The sequence below is a fragment of the Centroberyx gerrardi genome, chromosome 19 (assembly GCF_048128805.1).
Source record: "Centroberyx gerrardi isolate f3 chromosome 19, fCenGer3.hap1.cur.20231027, whole genome shotgun sequence".
NCBI lineage: Eukaryota > Metazoa > Chordata > Actinopteri > Beryciformes > Berycidae > Centroberyx > Centroberyx gerrardi.
The window spans coordinates 5,423,256-5,441,662 of record NC_136015.1 but is presented as its reverse complement, the minus strand read 5'-3'; the positions used below and the strand labels follow the sequence as shown (position 1 = coordinate 5,441,662).

General features: G+C 41.2%; 2 protein-coding genes and 1 long non-coding RNA gene across 4 annotated transcripts in view; all 3 read right to left on the bottom strand.

Annotated features, from left to right (window-relative positions):
• Positions 1 to 8,509, bottom strand: part of trappc9 (trafficking protein particle complex subunit 9) — a 184,612-nt gene extending 176,103 nt beyond the window's left edge. The window contains exons 1-6 of one of the 2 annotated variants that reach the window (XM_078290323.1): positions 8,468 to 8,509; positions 6,217 to 6,812; positions 3,991 to 4,136; positions 3,344 to 3,469; positions 2,486 to 2,512; positions 984 to 1,105 (exon numbers count right to left, since the gene is read on the bottom strand). In XM_078290323.1, coding sequence (XP_078146449.1) covers positions 984 to 1,105; positions 2,486 to 2,512; positions 3,344 to 3,469; positions 3,991 to 4,136; positions 6,217 to 6,800 — 1,005 coding nt within the window. In that variant the 5' untranslated portion in view covers positions 6,801 to 6,812; positions 8,468 to 8,509. The remainder of the gene's footprint in view (positions 1 to 983; positions 1,106 to 2,485; positions 2,513 to 3,343; positions 3,470 to 3,990; positions 4,137 to 6,216; positions 6,813 to 8,467) is intronic. The other variant, XM_078290324.1, reaches the window with a different exon arrangement.
• Positions 8,510 to 9,798: 1,289 nt separating this feature from the next.
• On the bottom strand, positions 9,799 to 14,511 carry sh3bgrl3 (SH3 domain binding glutamate-rich protein like 3). The gene is made up of 3 exons (XM_071907563.2): positions 14,420 to 14,511; positions 12,212 to 12,379; positions 9,799 to 12,105 (listed from the first exon to the last, which is right to left on the bottom strand). Exons 1-3 carry the CDS (start codon positions 14,462 to 14,464, stop codon positions 12,040 to 12,042), a joined length of 279 nt encoding a protein of 92 aa, XP_071763664.1. The 5' UTR covers positions 14,465 to 14,511; the 3' UTR covers positions 9,799 to 12,039.
• Positions 14,512 to 16,223: 1,712 nt separating this feature from the next.
• Positions 16,224 to 16,526, bottom strand: LOC144542868 (uncharacterized). Its single transcript, XR_013507486.1, has 2 exons — positions 16,490 to 16,526; positions 16,224 to 16,336 (listed from the first exon to the last, which is right to left on the bottom strand). It is a non-coding gene; the product is annotated as an uncharacterized LOC144542868 (long non-coding RNA).
• Between the last annotated feature and the right edge of the window lie 1,881 nt (positions 16,527 to 18,407).

Below are 18,407 nucleotides of genomic sequence, written 5' to 3'. Positions count from 1 at the left end.
TATGAATATATTAAACCACAAACAGATAGCTATTGTTTTATATCTGTGTGATACTGCTTCAGAATTTTTATATTGTCTGATTTGCTAACGTTAAGAGATTCTTTTCCAAATATTAAAAGTCCCCTCACCCTTGTTTTTAAGTCTTGTCCCCATGTTGCATTCAGTAATATACAGCTGCTGTCAGCATGTGAGGGTGAGCTGCTACAGAGACACAGTGCTGTCGCTGCCTTCAAACTCAATGAAACCAAATTAAACACTGCCCCCTGGTGAGTGGGCTGATTATTACTGCCTGGATAGTGAGTCCTGTCGTCACCCGCCTGCCTCCAAATGTTGGTTTTGTGCCAAAGGAACCTGAACATGTACTATGTGTGACCACTAATCTGATGAGAGCGATGCATTATCACACACTCTGCCTTTAGTTAACTTTTAGGAGAAGCAATATTAACAGTTCTTCAAACTGGAATGGAATGAATATTTACATTTCAAGTCAAGTACTGTATCGGCCTATACTCGGGTTAGACCGATATATTGAGCCGATACTGGCCTTTTATTAAAAAGGCTGCTAATTAATGTTGTTCACCTGTTATGAAGGATATGATGCAGTTTGTTTGATCACATATTTATTGTATAACTGATTATTATTATACTGGTTGTCTATGGGAAGCCTTCAACCTATCTTGATTCCAATTTGACATTTTGACTAGATTCCTCATTAGCATGTATGAATATGTTGTTATTACTCTTATTACGCTGGGTGTCAATGGAGAGTTTTAGTGTCTCATGATCTAAATGCTGTTTCAAGAATTGCTTTTCCAAGATTTTTTTGGTATTTTCTGGCATGAAAATGGTCAAAATAAAAATACTGAATATCGGCACAAGATATCAGCTATCGGCAGCTTTGATCCAAAAATATCAGCATCGACCTTCTAAAACCTGCTGAACCCAAGCCTATATACAGTTTTATATACAGTCTTGTTCAATACCTTGCCATAGTAGGAGATGGCCTCTTTGTATTTCTCTATGATGTCCTCAGGACTCAGGCAGTTCTTGGCTCGTCCAATCTCCGTGCTGGTGTCTGCGCTAATGCCATTGGCTGTGAGGGCACCTACGCTCAAAAGAGGATGGGATATGATCAGTTTAAGAAAGGCTGTGGGATGATCATCCACCAGTCTGTTCTGCCACTGATAAAACAAAAACAAAGGAAAGCACAGAAGTGACAACAGAAAGAAGGGAAAAGTTAAGCCCACCGCTTTCTACTTTGTTACACCACACACATATAGATACACATATCAAGAAAGACACAGAGGTACAGTATTCAAATGTCATTGTAGATCAATGGATCTGATCACACACCTTTTCTTCTCTACATAAAATGAAAAAAATACATAGGGAGGATTGACTTCCCTGCCCTTAAACCAATAAAAACTGATTTAATGAATATTCTGTGGCCTTTAGAGTTTCTAATATGTGATCAAAGTGATGTTTAGGGCTAACGTCCCAGGCAGAGTTAGAGTTGCAATTGAAATGTTTCGAAAGCAATTGTGAGGCGCATCTCTCGGCCAAATCTGATTCGAATACAAATTTCGATTGAGAGCGCATTGCCTAGCAACGGAGCTGGGTCCATAGCAACACCGTGGCGCTGTCACTATGACAAACGTGTGAATAATGAGAAGCTGCATCGCACAATTCCTTGGCCAAATGGCACAAGCAACATGTTGGAGGGAAACACTTCAGGCAAAAATTGCATGGAGCTAAATAAAGTACATTTTCTCAGAAAGTAAAGTTATAGACTACATTATACTATTTGATTTCTTTTCTTTCTAAGCCATGCTGAGAGGCTGGTCAAGATAATGCTGTACAGTTCCCACATTAAGCAATCAACAAGCGGAGTAAGTACGCACAGACAGTGTTGGATTGCCACCTGCTGGTGTGATGAGTTCCCATCAGGTACGTAACCTTTTGCTCACAGTGGTAAATATGCTAGGAACATATTATTTGCAAATAATTTTGATAAGGTTAAGTAATTTTGTTATATCACAGTAGGCCATTAAAGCGCCTCTCTTTTGTGTGATAATCAAGAGTAAGATGTGAGTTGTTAGAATAATGGGAACTTCAATAAAAAGGAATGGGAGCAACAGATTGTAACAACTGAGACTGGCCGATTAAAGTCATGGTCTTCAATCAAGTATTGATATGATACTAATCACTAAAAGTGTGGCTGTGAGAAAGAGCAGGTTCATTTGAACAAACAAAAGATGATGGTAAAACAACACAGGAGAACATCGCCTGTCATGGGAAGGGAAAAAAAAGCCATCAATTTTGATTTTCAAATGGGAAAATAAACCTCTGGAATCAGGGTGCTGATGATGCAGGATGAAGCATGAAATCAAATGCACACACAGGGCAAATGTGCCCAATGGGAGGCCACAAGCAAACAGAACGATGTCTAAAAGAGCTACACTGGTTAGTGTGAAACATACCATACCTGGGTCAATGAGAACCTCCTGTGCCCCTACAGACAGAGAGAAAGAATGCAGATTCACTCCATGACACAAGGCGCAATGTTAGCAATGTTAGTCCCAACAACGTGCTTCAACGCTGCTGCTGCTGCTGCTGCTGCTGCTGCTGCTGCTGCTGCTGCTGCTGGCACTCTCCTTGACTCTATGCTAAGGATTGTCACAAAAGCTGTATTCAGGCCCATGTTAAACATTTGGCATGCAATTGAACTATTTTACATGAACTACTTTAAGAATTGTATGTTTGTTATGTCTACGGGTGGAAATGAGGTACTTTTTCCAAAGCCAATTCCACTCTATTATGTAGACTTCTGATATGATCCAGACATCATAAATCCTCAAAAAATATTCTTCTCTTATTCCCACTCTTTCCTATATTATCACTATTTATAAGCAAATTGACATAGAATGATGCTCTGCCGATTAGTCATTTAAATTTATACTACAGATTTCTTCTTCACATCAACTGAACACAAGGCAAATTAAAACTCATGTTAATAGCATGTTAATAACTGAGTAAAGAGATAGAAGTGATGTAAGTCATGTTAAAAACTTTTAAGTAAATTAGGTAAGTGGTCAGGGCAAACAAGGGAAGCTCTCACAGTTTAGGTAGCTGATGTCTAGTGCACTGCACACAAAAGCAGCAGCTTAGCTGAGCAAAGCTTAGCAATGCTTGAGTTGCAAGTCAGCAGTGATACTCTCTCGCACTTCAGCTGCCACTCAATCATGACTCGCTCACAGACATCAGGCCCTCTGCCGTTATCCCGTGCAGGCCAAATCTGCAGACCTTCGTTTCTGTCGGTCTGGTCATAGAGAAATGTGCTTACCTGGTCTGTGGCGTTTCCCTGCATCTGCTGGCTGGGAGATATTTGGTTTGCGTCCTGCCGTCTTCCCCGCTGTGCCCCCGGGGTAGTGGAATATGACGGAGGCTGAACACAAGCCCTCTAAAGCAGCTGGGGAACAAAAACAAAGTAATAATAAAAAAAAAATCTTTGACTTATTCAATTTCTTTTCCTAGTACTCGCTCTTTCTTTTCCTAGTACTCGCTCTTACAAAATCCTCTATGATCACAGGATTATTGAAAGGCCAGTAAAACCCTGCATTCCTGACTTTTGGTTGTTTGAAATTTGTGGTGATCTAGGAATTGAAGCTTATTCTACTGTTGCACCCATTGTAAGTCACTCTGGATAAAAGCATAAGCTAAATGCCTAGAATATAAAATGGACTGTAAAATGGAATAAGCCTTTCAGACACAGATCAGATGATTACAGTCCCACAATCAATATCTAAAATAATGCAAAGAAACATAACTTATCTTTGAGGCCATATGGCCCTATATAACATATTAAACATTATACATAAACCACAAACCAGCAAATAAGCAAATGTTAGTCTTGTAGAGTGTTTTCCAGGAACTGAGCAAATCACGGCTTATAGTTGTAAGCCCACATCAGCCTCCCTCCTGCAGACTTACCACCCAGCCAAAGGAAGTCATTAACCCCCCTGAGCAGCTCCACGGCCATGTGGTAGTGGACCAGGGCGTCCTGCAGCATGCCTGCCTGGAGACACAAGTCTCCGACATGCTTTCTCATCCGTCCCTGGCAACGCTTCTTATAATGCCTGAGGAAAAGCAGGAGGAAGAGGGAGGGGGTAAAATGTTTTTTTAGACAAACATCAGCAAACTGACAAAAGAGGCACGATTGTTTTCCACTGTCTTGAATAATGATGTTTGCCAGAGATCTGAAATGATTTTGGTGATTTAGGACTTCATATGGTGAAGTTTTCCTTTTCTGACCACTTATTTTTTTTTTTTTTAAACAGAAAACGTCACTGCCTTTCTGCCATTGTCATTTCTTATCTTACCAGGGTGCCAGGGGAGGAGGCTCACTGTCAAGTGAATCTTATCAGTTTGCTACAGGAGGGATGTATGGGGAGGGACAGCACAAGCAAAGGAGGGCAAACAGAACAATCAAGGAGAGAGTATGGGCTGACCTACTACCTTGAAGTCTTGCACAATAACACAGGGACTCGGGGAGGACCGACGACACCAGAATGAATGGGGACTGAAACCGTTGTGCAAGACCTTTAAGCACTCTACAAGGGTCAGAAAGACTGGGAAGGTCAAGGGGAGACAATAAAGTGGCTCAGCGGGTGATCTTTCAAACAAGGAATAAAGGTGAAATGGAGCAATGGACAAACTTTTTTCTTAGCTGTATGGGCTATAGGCTGGGACATCTATGTTACCATCTATTCTGGGAGGTTAAAAATCTATAACACACATCTGGCAGATTAAAAACCATACTATTGCTCAGTAGTCTACTTCAAAACAACAATTAAATTGTTCCGATGGCATGAAACCAATAATAAAAGGCTGCTATTGAAGGGGGTTTGCCCTTTAATAAGATGAACACTGAGCAGTCATGGAAAAAATAACCACAGCATTTAAACTGGGTCATTGGACATGGATGCCATTATCAAATTCATGTTGTCATGAGTAGGTGCAATGCTTTGCCAAGCTGAAAAGTAATGCATGTTCCCATGAATAAAGATATGAGATCCATGTAGCCAGTGTGTTTCTCCGTCTGCTACTGCCAGACAAACTCCCAGACAAACGAAACCTTCCCAGTCCAAATCCCCCAGGTTCCTCTGGAGCCGGGACAAACCTCGACAGCATGTATTGTGCCATGTGTTCAGTGAGTCCAAACTATCAGCTCCTCCTTTCACTGCCCTCTGAATCAACATCACAAATAGTACAAGAATGCAAAGATGCAGCCAAGACTGATATACTCCCAAAATACTAGGTCTACTTATTTATTTAACTGAAGGAGATGAAAGAGATGTGACTTAGTATCTGCATTGTAAGAGTGAAATAAAATACACTGAGTGGGATAGTTTACATGCTACTATGTGTCTAACACAGCATTAGTGCAGCACTAGTGTTGTAATTTGTGGTGTCGTATAAAGTAATACATAAAGGTTAATGCAAGTCAGTCCTCATCTACACCACTGTACATTGTGCTTGAGTATAGTTTGACAAGCCTAGATTAACCTGCATGTGTTCTAGGTCTCAGTCTTAATTTAATAGCTACTGTGGATAACTAGGCTACATTACAAATATTATATACTCACACTAATGTTGGCGCACAAGCTTAAATGCTATTGTTGGCCTAAAACTAGGCAGTTCCCTCAGGCCTTTCCAATTCGGTTTGTGTTTAAATTGAAAGCCGGGGAGGAGTGATGAGTTTGGCTCGGAGCCATGAACCCATGCACAAGAGCAACAGAGGTTGGGCTGTTTCCTTTAGGGCAGGGTTAAAGCTGATGGGGCTGGCATGGCTTAACTAAAGTGATGTGTCTAACAGCTCACCTTTTCACACCCAACAATAAACTCACAGGACAGTATGAAAGAAAAAAAGAAGAAAGACAAATAAACCAAGGTAAACAAACAAAAACGAAAGGAGCAAAAATCAAAAGAGAGGAAGATTTTTGAGCAGGCCTTGGCAACACTTATGTAATGAGCACCTTGAAGCACAAATAACAAAAACCACAGACTACCAACTTGTATATAATGCAATAGGCTATATATAACATTTATTGGTTATGAAATTAGCATTCAAGCACTCCTTAATCAGTTGTGATTTCCTCTAAATGCTCAAATGCCTTTGCAAAAAAAGGTTGGGGTGCAGCGAAGAAAACAACTCACCTGCTATCAGTGTCCAGACCCACAAAGTCCTTCTTCTCAAAAGGCACACAGAGCAGCGGGATCTTGTCCCCAGATTTGTCCGTGGCCCGGTCGAGCCGCTTGGACTCCAGGACGATAAATATGGACTCCACAAAGTCTTCCACCCTCTTCTCCACATCGGGGCAGTCGTCGTAGCTGGGGTAGAAGGCCACGTCCGTGCGCTGCTGCTCGGCGATCTCTCCCTGGAGCTCGAACACCAGCAGACGGGAGTCGTAGAGCGTGGAGCCGTACACCTCCTTCTGGCCGTGGAAGCGCTCGGCGGTCTGGGGCCACTCCTTGGCCGAGCCACAGGTGGTGACGGAAATGAGGCCCACCACCTTGCGATGTGTCTGGAAGTCGCCCCACTCATTGTTTTCGGGCAGGTAGTGGTGGCGGTAGCGGATGTAGAGGAGGCGCTGCGAGTCCCTGATGCTCACCTGGCTCACGCTGGCGATGCGCTTGTAGATTTTGAAGAACTGGTCCTCCGGGACGATGCCGACCGGCTGGACCACCACCAGCACCGTCTGGTGGTCCTCCGCACATTGCATGTAGTCTGGGACACTCATCTCCTCATGTGGCTTCATGGGACAGAGGCAGAACAACATGTAATACATTCATTTAAGTCATGTTTAGTAGTTCATCAACAATTCTAAACATGCAATTGTTTCCAGGCATTTGGAACCTAACAAACATCACCCACTATATATCTTCTTTTCAAGTACTTCTCCAACACTCAAAAAAATAACAGGCTGCACTACTATACTCAAAGTTCAAGCTAAAAGGGATTCCTTGGGTGCGTAGGTCAACTGGGAACCACTACACTGAAGACATGAGACTGACACACCAGCATTTAAAGAGTAACTAAACTCCGAACCCAAACCTGTGTAAAGCCTAACATCTAATGGTAAAAAAACATGCCAATCTGTCAATCTGCTATTGACAGCACCTGGCACCAAAGATCAGCCAATAGCAGATGGCAATTTCAGTATCTTTTAACCATTAGATGTCAGGCTTTACACAGATTTGGGGTTTAGATACTCTTTAATAATAAAGTGCCAAAACAAAAAGGTGCCCAGTGCAGGGAAAATAATATTTACAAAAAGAGCAGATGTGTTTCAATCACACATTATCGTCATTAGTGTCAAAATAAAGTAACATTTTCTGGAAATGTATTTAGACACGCTTATTTACTTCTCCAGCCAATATTGCAGTCCCATTGCATTCCAATGCATTCATAGTGCTACAGTGCACTACAATGTGAAACGCCAGCAGCACGGAGCGATTTTAACCAGCTATCTGACTAGGTTGAAAGAAATTTGGCCGATCTGTAAGGAGTAACTATTTGAAGTAGCTTCACTACCAACATTACTGTATCGCCTCTGCGCCTGCAACACCAACAAACGTCAGTTGTGTCTGCGAGACTGCGCACCTACAGCGTGACGTGTACTCCATTCATAACAACGTCCACACCAAACTCCATTCAAAAATCTCACAATTTAATATTTATCGCCTTGCTTATCGCAAACGGTGCACACCTCGTAAAACATGACCTAAGACATTCTAAGAATCACTAAAATTCGGCACAATGTGATTCACCATGCAGCACTTTATATCAATAACAAGGGAATAACAAGGGAACCACTTCTACACATTGACGTTTGAATGAAATAAGTGCTGCTTGGCGTATTGAATGCATGCCGAATTGAGAAGTGAATCCTAATGATTCCTAAAAGATCCTAAGTAATTTTCTACCAGGTATGTTCATTTGCCAATAAGCAAAGCAACATTAAATTGCCAGAGTTTTAAATGGGGTTTGGCTTACTGTTCTTTCCATACGAGAAAGGCGGAACGTATCTGGGCTAAACAAAAACACTCAGTATGCACCAGCTAAAATTGGCAGCAGCCAAGACTCTGACAATGTGACCAACAAGTCTGTCTAACACGAGATACAGCCTGGACCCCTTACTTCAATATGGCATGAAGGCTTTATGCTAACAAAACAATTAGCTTACGTTAGCTAGCGTGCTAAATATTAGTGTAAGCTATCTTAGCTTAGCTGGCTTGACAGCTAGCTAACCTATGAATTGATTGCCCACGACAGTCTCTGAGTAACAAAGCTGACTGTACGGAACAAGTCAGTAACATAAATAGCAGCTCTGTAAGCTGTTCTATTAGTTTATCATGCAAATGTCATTACTGTGTAACTATAATTCACGTTAATCACTCATGTTACCTTCACAGAAAGCTGTCAAATGTTAGAGCTTCCTTCTTCTTTGGACCAGTGTCAAGTTAGTCAGAATTAAAAGCAGAACTTCTGGTCATTTTTCAAAATAAAACTATTATTGAATTACTCCGAAATACCACGCACCTTAATACAATATATTGTCATTGTAACATTCTCTACATACAAGAGAACGGCATGTATCAGTTCTACTATGATATATTAATATAAGTAATATCATGTGGATTGCTCTCCATAATGTTATAAAAGGTGGATAAAGAAGCATGTGGAAATAATTCGGCTCTGCAAAGGCATATTCACCCATGTCAGCAGCGTAAAGAGAACTCAATATTTTGCAATCGCTCTAGATAATAACATTTAATTCATTCATTTTTCATTCAACTCTGACTTAAAAAACTTTGCTTTTATTTTGAAAGTAAGAACACGAAACTTCCGGTCTTATTCTTACTAATTCCAGCTAGTTTGACACAGCTCTTCTTCTTCTGCTTCTTCTGCTTCTTCTCCTGCTCTTGTTCTTTTACGGTGGGAGTAAAGTATGCCGATATCGGCGGAATGAGGTACTGCAAGCTGAACTATTTGTTTTATTATTATTCTTAAATTGTGTATTATAATGTTCTTTATATTATTACGATTTTTGCATGCAATCTGCATAAACACGTGGTCTGTGAGAAAAGTTACTTATCTTTTCTCACCACTGTCGGACAGTGATCTTCCTAAAATCAAGCTGTATTGTGTCAGACAGATGATTACTGTAAACTGAAAAAAAAAGTATGAAAGTAACACTCATTGTGGAATGCCATCATTTGTACTTTTTAAATATTTAGTAAATGAATAACAGGGAACAGGGATTGAAATCTTTTGTTTGCACTCTACAGAAAAGAGGAAGTAGAGTAGACGTGGGTTATTCAATTATTAATCATTTTTGCATGCTCATGTCATTGTTGCACATCCAGGACTGCTTCTGTGCATTATAGATATTGATAATAAAGCCCCTCCATGATGATTCAGTCACACAATAGAAAAAGCTATTGGCTACTGTGGTACTGCAAGTTCAAAGCATACAATACTACATCCATGGGACAGTGCTGCCAATCAAAATATTCCAGTGACTTGCAAATTAGAAACAAACTCTCTTTGGAGTGAGCAGCCATTCCCACACCAGCCTGTAAAATTCCTCATTAAAATGTGGACTGAATCCTATAAATAGAATATGACACATTTTAATGAAGTTAGTACAATAGTGGCGGATCCCAATTTCAACATGACAGCATAGACATAGGCATAGAATTTGTAGGTAGAAAGAAAAAAAAAATCCACACCGGTAGACTCAATTCCATTTTATTTATTTTTTTACCCATAAATCACTTTTCACAATCTTCTTGGAAGACAACGGCATCGTATTCCCTATTTTCTTCTTTTTTTTTGGCCAAGGGGAATTGGTCCAAAAGCAAAGCAGGAGCTCAGAGAGAGACGTGGAATGTCTAAAACATGATTTATAGTGAATACACGTCAACAAGAGGCAAACACATGGACTAACCATTGACTTACAAAACAGTGCACAAACGTTGTGTGTGAGGGATCCCAGACTGAAGAGTATTTAACAACACAAATATGGAAGCAGAGGGGGCTGTTACCGGTAAGATGAGGAAACATCCTCAATTAAAAAAAGAAAAGACATGAAACTCAAAACATGTTACAGCACATTATATCCCAATTGAGATCAACCAACACATAACAAGCACTGAAAAAAGGGAAGCCTTCATCTTTCCCATGTAGCGAGTGCTGCCTAAGGCTAAAACTGAGTCAGATCAATCAAAAAAACACCAGCTTTGACCTCTAGGTCTTGGTGTTGAGATGTTGAGAATGAGGCAGGGTTTCAGTGCATAGTCACATCACTGCATCTTCATGCCCAGGACAAGCAGTGGAAATGTAACATGAAATGAACAGGAGCGGGATAAGCTACGAGGTTGGATGCTGGAAGAGTCGCATCGTTTCAGTCCTGAACAGTTTCAGGCTTTACACCGTGCCAGGAATGAAACTTTGATCCAAGTCATACAGTGAAATGTATGGGAAAAAAAATGCAGAAGACGGCAAGTAAGTGACACGTTAAGCTAATACTACAGTGAATATCCATCTGTAAAAATGCGTTACAGATACGTATTGGCACCAAGTTTAACATTAAGGAATGCGCTCTTCGTGCTAAAATTAGCCTGCCATCTGCTGAAATGTTCAACCCCAGTTAGATTGTTTTTTTAAAGGACTACTCTGACTTTTTAGGAGTTTGGCCCATTGGTCACCTTACTCAATATGTAACGAGAGGATTGGCACCAACGCTACCAATGCTAGCATAAAGTGTAAAGATAAACCTTTTAGTAATACAAAATTGGTATGGTTTGTATTGTATGTTTGGTAGGTTTGTATTCTATGGCCTGTAGATTCATTCTTTGTCATTAATGAAGTCCATTACAAATCAACAGCGCAAAAGACTTTAGCTGTCTGGCTAACATAGCTCACTTCCAGTGTAAACAAAACAAGAAGTCTCATGGAGAGAGATCTTCTGCCATTGAAAGCACATTATTTTTGCTTCATTTTATGGCTATTAAATTATATGTCTAAACAAGCCTGATAGGTTTAGACACCTGTCATTAAAATTAACTAACCATGCAGCCTTAGAGCTGCTACAATTTCTAATTTTCTCACTTTTACGATAATGCTAGTCACCTACAATTACTTAACATACTGTATGCTAAAGCATTAGCATGCGCACGGGGCAGATCTATCTACTGGAGACACAGAGATGATTTTGATACCAATCCTCTCGTCACATACTGGGTAAAGTGACCGATGGGCCGAACTCCCACAAAGTCGGAGTAGTCCTTTAACTGCTATACTTCACATATTCGGGTTAAGACTTTATACTCCTCGCTTCTTCCATGTGCATTTGCATCTATGTGAAGTAACAAATACTGTGCCGTTATGAACAACATGGGAATGTGAAGGCCAGAAAAAAGACAATACAACAGTTAAGACTGAATGATGACAGAGCGTTCGGTCTGTTTGGTCTGCGGAGGATCGGGAAGATTCTGGGTTGAATGTTGTGATCCAGTGGATTAGTTTAATCTCCAGCGATCATGTGGCCATGGCCAAGATTAGTTGACCTAATTACCACACATCGAGACACCCCATTGATTCCTACTGGAGTTAGAGGAATTAGTAACATTAGCGTGTCAGACAAGGAGAGGGTCGGAAAAGGAATCGGTGGCAAGAACAGGGGGGGGGGGGGGGGGAGGATATAGCACATTAAACAAACAAAAAAAAAACAGATTAACAGTGGTTTAGAGTCTAATGGTGCAGTTGGGGAACGTGTGTCTTCTGATTTCGTTGGAGTAGATATGATAGTAGATCTGATAGTAGATATTTGGCATTCTTCATCATGGCGTTGAAGGAGGGTGGGCGCTGCCAGCGGGGCAGAGGGAGGGACTGGATAACGGGCCTCCGTGGGTGGGGTGGGGTAGGATAGGGTGGGTGGGGTTAAGATAGAGAAACACACTTCCCTTCCCCACTCATGCCAGTTTCAGTAATTGTTCCACTGTATCTGCTTCCACCGCGTCGGAAAACATTTCGTAGTTCTGCGGAGAGGAACATGCCAAGTGAGCGTCAAACCAGCACACAAACAAAAAAACACCATCAGCTAAATATGTAACACACGGAGCAGAGCGGGCGTGGTTTCCTCACCCCACAGTACTGGTCCTCGTTGAAGAGCTGGGGCGGGACGGCCGTGGGGTTCCCCGACTTGCTTCTCATTTCGTCGCGGACTTCGCCGCCCACGGAGATGTCAATGAGCTCGTACTGGATGCTTTTACTGTCGAGGATTCGCATCACCTCTGCCTGTTGAGACTTCACCTGGAAAACAGCAGCTTCCGTCAGATATTTGCTGGACACAAACTGCTAAACCCTAAGCTATTATGGCAGAGTCCCTGAATTTAATATAATTTACCACCAAAACTTCCAAACACACTTCTATGAATAGTTTTGGGAGAAGAAGTAGAGCAATGACTGATAACTGACATGATATTATTTGGTCAGTGCGATAAATTATTAGACATAGGTCACCAAACTATCAGCAGGTCCTGATTGCTTCCAAATAGATTTCTGGCAAATTTTCCTTGATGTTTCCTTTCCAATTTGGACTCATTTAGGCTGAGGTATGGCTGATTGACGCCAATGAAAAGCAGACTGAATCTGCAACACCATTGCAGATGCAGATATTTTGCTGGGCAATACTGCTGTGCCAGGGAAAACAAACCATCTTTAGATGATTCAAGTAGCATGTGAGGTTGGTGAATGCCTGCGCCTTTAAAAAAAACAATGGCCTTATCTGACTTGTGGTTGATGATTAATAGACCTGGTGGACATTATGTTATCTTTGTGGGCCGGAGTGAGGAAGTTGGGGGGGTTTGGAAAGTAACCACGCCTAAGCAAAGCAACAACTGGCAGCACACTGGCTGGCATTCATTTGGCAACACACACTCACTACAAGGCCGATGAGATGACCTTAACCCTAATGAGGGAATCACATTTGCTTGTTTCTCAACAGTGAAAGTGTAGCCTCAGCAGTTTGAATCATTTCAATCATTTTAAGTGAAGTGGTGTGCTCTCAGCAAGGTTATTAGAGTTGACACAGACTAAAACTAAGTATAAAACATTTCCACTGAAATAAAACTATTCAACTATTACTTTCAGGTTAAGTCTGTACATCAAAGGAAGAAGGAAATGGGCAAAAGCCAGAGCTAACAACAATACACTATGAAACTCCTGAATACATTATAAGTAACACAGGACTCATTCCTCTTTTTCATGACAGCCAAAATACTAAAACTTTAACTGAAAAACAGGAACTGAGCTTAGAATAAATTCAAATGAAAAAGTAATACACATGACAAAACTACTGCACTGGATGAATTCCACACACCTAATTGATACCAGATGTTTGGGCATTGCTGTTACATTGTTCCCATAAAGTGAGGTCAAAATGAATCCAACTTGGCATTTTCTCTGTCAGTTTCCTGATGTCTGTTGTTATTAACCGACTCCTTAAGCCTGGCGGATTGCTTCAGCTACTAGCCCCGATTCATCCTGTTCTCTTGTATGGAGAGAAAGTCAAGCCAAACTCCATTAGAAAATCTGGCAATTTAAAGTTATCTTTCTTATCAGGGAAATTAAATACATCGTAGAACATAAACGTATGACTTTAACTGAATCATGATGGTCTACTGGTAAATTCGCCATACATATAATCCACCAAGTAGGTCTTATTTCAATAAAAGTTCAACTTTTAGTATTGGTTCACACTGCTCACTACCGCCCACCACGGCGTATTTTGGAGCAAGGCAGCCTTAAAACTGACAGATTTTTGAATGAGATTTGGCGTGGCTCTCTCTACATACAGGAAGAGGGTACACATCATGGCTTCACTTATCCAGGCCAGTATTCTGCACCACCATGACACTGTGATAGTGTCCATGTTTATAATACCTTATTGTGAGAAGACATGCTGCTGATAGGGACTTCATTTCTGGAAAATTAGCTAAACAAGGCCGACGACAAAATCACCTTCCCTCGACCAAGATAGAGGAAATAAAGCAGAACCGCGGAACAACATGACTTCCGTACATTCTGACTCGACTTTGCACGTCCTCTGCGTTTTGTTCAATCTGCAGATAACTTTTATCTGCATTAAGCCTACAAACTAGAAAGACTACAATGATATAAATGGGCACTGAGTTGCATAGGCCCACTGCATAACGTTAGACTCAGGAGGAACCCGTTATTGACAGGGCGTTGGGTGTGTCTATTGAACTGAACACTGTTAGCTAGGGTCAGCAGAGACAAAAAAACAAAAATATAACATTATTCGTATTAATTTATGGCCACTTGACTTACCTCCCGGGAGGCAGTAACAGTGGTGTAGTACAGTTTGATTCCCATAGTTGCAGATCCTTCCAATCCCTTTGTGTATCTGGTGGCGACCAGCTCTCTCTCTAGGCTGCGTCAAGCCGAATACAGTTATCCATAACAAGACCGGAAGTTTTCTGATTTTGCCTTCAAAATAAAAGCAAGAAATTCTCACTTTGTGAGGGAAAAACCAAAACTCAAGCTGAATTAAGATACCAAAAGGTAGAGGTGCACTAATAATATCTGTAGTTTCGGCATTGATTCGGCCTACTGCTTCTAGGATTGGCAAATGAAGCTGTCATGACTCACGATATCCATACTTTAATTAAATGTGTTTTTGCAAAATAAACGTTTTCTGGCATGAGGAAAAATGCCTCCAGACGTGAAAATGCTGAAGTGCTGCTGTTTGTCAATAGGTCAATAGGCATAGCAGCTATTGTTTAGAAGAGATGCCTTGGCTATGCAGGCTAAATGGCATTTAGTTTTATTAGGCCTAACCTACCACACTGTTCTGTATCTATGTACCAATCTATGTATCTGTATCTATGTACCAATGTAGAAAAAAAATCTAGCCTGTGTTATGTAGCCTATTTTCTGCTGTCATTGAGGATTGCACTTCTTCCTGTGATTGTTTTATAAAAGGCCAGTGCTAGACATCAGAAATACTACTAGTGCTATGTGGCATGAATGGCTGTAAATTGTCTGTACTCTTATCGGCTGATCTACTTAATCAAGTAGTAGGAGCACCTTTATAATTGACATTATCTTATGTTATTTCAATAAGCGTCTTATTTTGAAAAGTGTGACCGGAAGTGATGCTTTTTTATTCTGGCTACCTTCTACTCAGAGCCGCTATTCGCTGTGCGGTTTAAAGAGACAGTGCATCACCTAATGATATATTCATTTGAAAATATGGCGCTCATTCATTTCTTTTCATTCAATAGACCCACGACAAGTGTATTTTCTACGGCATTTCCTTGTGTAACCTTCATCTAGACTTATCAATGCCTGCAGTCACATCTAGGCATAGGCGTAATATCTTAAATTAGCATTCTGACTAGTAATAAAAGATATCTTAAATTAGCATTTCGACAGGTCATAATGTAATTAGAGATATCTTAAATTAGCATTTCGACTGGTCATAATGTAATGAAAGATATCTTAAATTAGCATTTTGACTAGTCATAATGTAATAAAAGATAGGCTATCTTAAATTAGCGTTTTGACAGGTCATAATATAATTAAAGATATCTTAAATTAGCATTTCGGTTGGTCATAACGTAATGAGAGATATCTTAAATTAGCATTTCGACAGGTCATAATGTAATTAGAGATATCTTAAATTAGCGTTTTGACAGGTCATAATGTAATTAAAGATATCTTAAATTAGCATTTCAGTTGGTCATAATGTAATAAGAGATATCTTAAATTAGCATTTCGGTTGGTCATAATGTAATTAAAGATATCTTAAATTAGCATTTCGGTTGGTCATAATGTAATGAGAGATATCTTAAATGCTAATTTACAATATCTCTCATTACATTATGACTAGCCAAAATGCTACTTAAAATATTTCAGATATCTGTAATGAGAACTAGTGGAAGTACCACTACTAGCCCTCTACTGCTGCAGCAGTTGTAGTAGTAGCAGCAGCAGCAGCAGTGTTGTTGTTGCTTGCCACTACTGACTAATACCACCCGGCTTAAAAGTACTGCTGCAGCAGCAGCAGCAGCGGCACCCACCGCATTCCCTGGAGCCCCTGGTAAAGCTCTTACTGTGGACTTTTATTAGTTTTTATTTTAGTTCTAGTTAATTTTGCTAGTTTGGACTGGGTGGCGGGTTTGCGTCTCTTTGTACCAACCATCAGCTCTTCAATGAACCGGGTCTCTTGGTACCCACCACCGGCTCTTCAACGAACCGCCATCGCTAACCGCAGGTTGGCTTCAGCGGGACGCGGCCGCGCCTCATTCGCGACCGCCAGGCCACCTTTTGTAGGCTCCTGGCTGGCAGGCTAGCTTCAGCGGGAGGCGAACCGCTTCTGATCGTACCAACCAGCACCTCTTCAACGAACCGCCATCGCTAACCGCCAGACCGCACCTTTGGAGCGGCTGGCAGCTTGGCTTCAGCGGGACGCGAACGGCGCCTATTCGTACCAACCACCAGCTCTTCAACGAACCGCGTTCACTAGCCGCCACGCTACCTGGTCCAAACTATAGAAATTAACTACAAAAAAAACTAAAACTAAAGAGAAAGTCTCCAAACACGCTCATCAAGCGTCCAATAGCTACTGGTCTGCATTGAGGAGCGTGTAAAGAGGTTCCCAAAGAGAGCCTCTTGCCGCGGTCCAAGCATCAGCTGTACCAGCGACCAGGGGAGGATACCTTACCGTGGTAAGGTATGAAGCTCAAGACCTCGAGCGAGGCCTTTTATCCCCTGGCTGCTGCGACCAAACAGCAGAATTCTGATTGTGATGTCATCAGTGCAGCTGAGACAGGCTCTGATTGGTCCAGCCAATGATGTCATATCCATCCAATGATGTCATAATCGGTTAGAATGGCAAAGCGAAGCCGTGTTCTGATTGGTTCCGATTGAATGCCCAAAATAAGTTTGGATTATTTGAAATGATATTTAGCCTATTATGTAGGACTTTATTTCTATTTGGAGCAGGCTTGTAGATGCATGCATTTACAAGTCAAACTTTTCAAGAAGAATGGATGTCAAAAAAAGAAAAAAAAGAAGTCAAAATTAATTCATTCAATTGGATGTCACATGCTTCTTAGGTGTGTGTGTGTGTGTGTGTGTGTGCGTGTGTGTGTGTGTGTATGTGTGTGTGTGTGTGAGTGTGTGTGTGTGCGTGTGTGTGTGTGTGTGCTATAGGCCTAAATGTTGTCTAACAGCCTTGAAGCATAAACACATCGCCAAGCCTCCAGCCAGTCCAGCTGCACCGGGATGAAAGAAAAATTATAGAGAAATTAGAGAAATTGTTTGGCTGAGTTCAGAAAATCAATAAAAAATAATACATAGAGTTAAGCTGTCCAAGTAGTCATTTTGTCCAACAATGTCTGATAGGAAATAATTGCAATATTTGTGTGAAGAATTCCATGTAAGTCTCCTTTTTCCGCAGCCGTCACACTCTCTCCTCCTTGTCCTTCCCCTTCCCTTATAAGCAGCATGGATGCGCGGGGCGTCACACACACACACACACACACACACACACACACACACACACACACACACACACACACACCCAGGAGGTCTTCTTGCGTTCTTGCCAATGTATGAATGAATTTTTTGAATGAATGAATTTTTTTATTTATGTAACAGTATGAATAAATTATTTATGTATATATTTAAATTCCTGTTTAATTTGGGACCACCAACCGTAATTTCTCTCTTCGTTTTTATTTTCTAATGAAAGCGCATAGCGGAAATTCAAGGCTTGTGTTTTGTATTATATGCAGGGCATTGTGGGTGACCCACAGCAGAGTAGGATTCTCATGCTGTGGGTAAGTTGGTCTCCCGTCCGCTCAGATCTAAATTGATCTATAAAAGTGATTTGCATTGTCATACGATGTGTGGAAGCTGTCAGCATTTACCGTTTGTGTTCTTTTTTATATACAATGCAAGTCGTTTGGCAGTTCTGTCGCTACGTGCACATTTGCTGATTGAAAGTATCGTAACATGTCGCATTTTGGCTAGCCGCTAACTAGCTCTGAAGCGCACATGTGATAGTCTATTAATTCTTTGTCTTTTAGCTCAAGCTGGAGCGAATAGCAGACCAACTTTCCATTAATGCCAGCCGATTGTGGTTGTGTGTGTGTCCCACTATTACAGAATAAACCACTGTGAATGCTCCATCCATCCCGGCTCCTGTGCAGTACTTGGGCTAGTAAGCAGAACCAGAGACCATTGGTCACATTTACATGTCGTGCCACTTAGGTGGCCCATCCCACATGGGATTACAAGACACCGATAA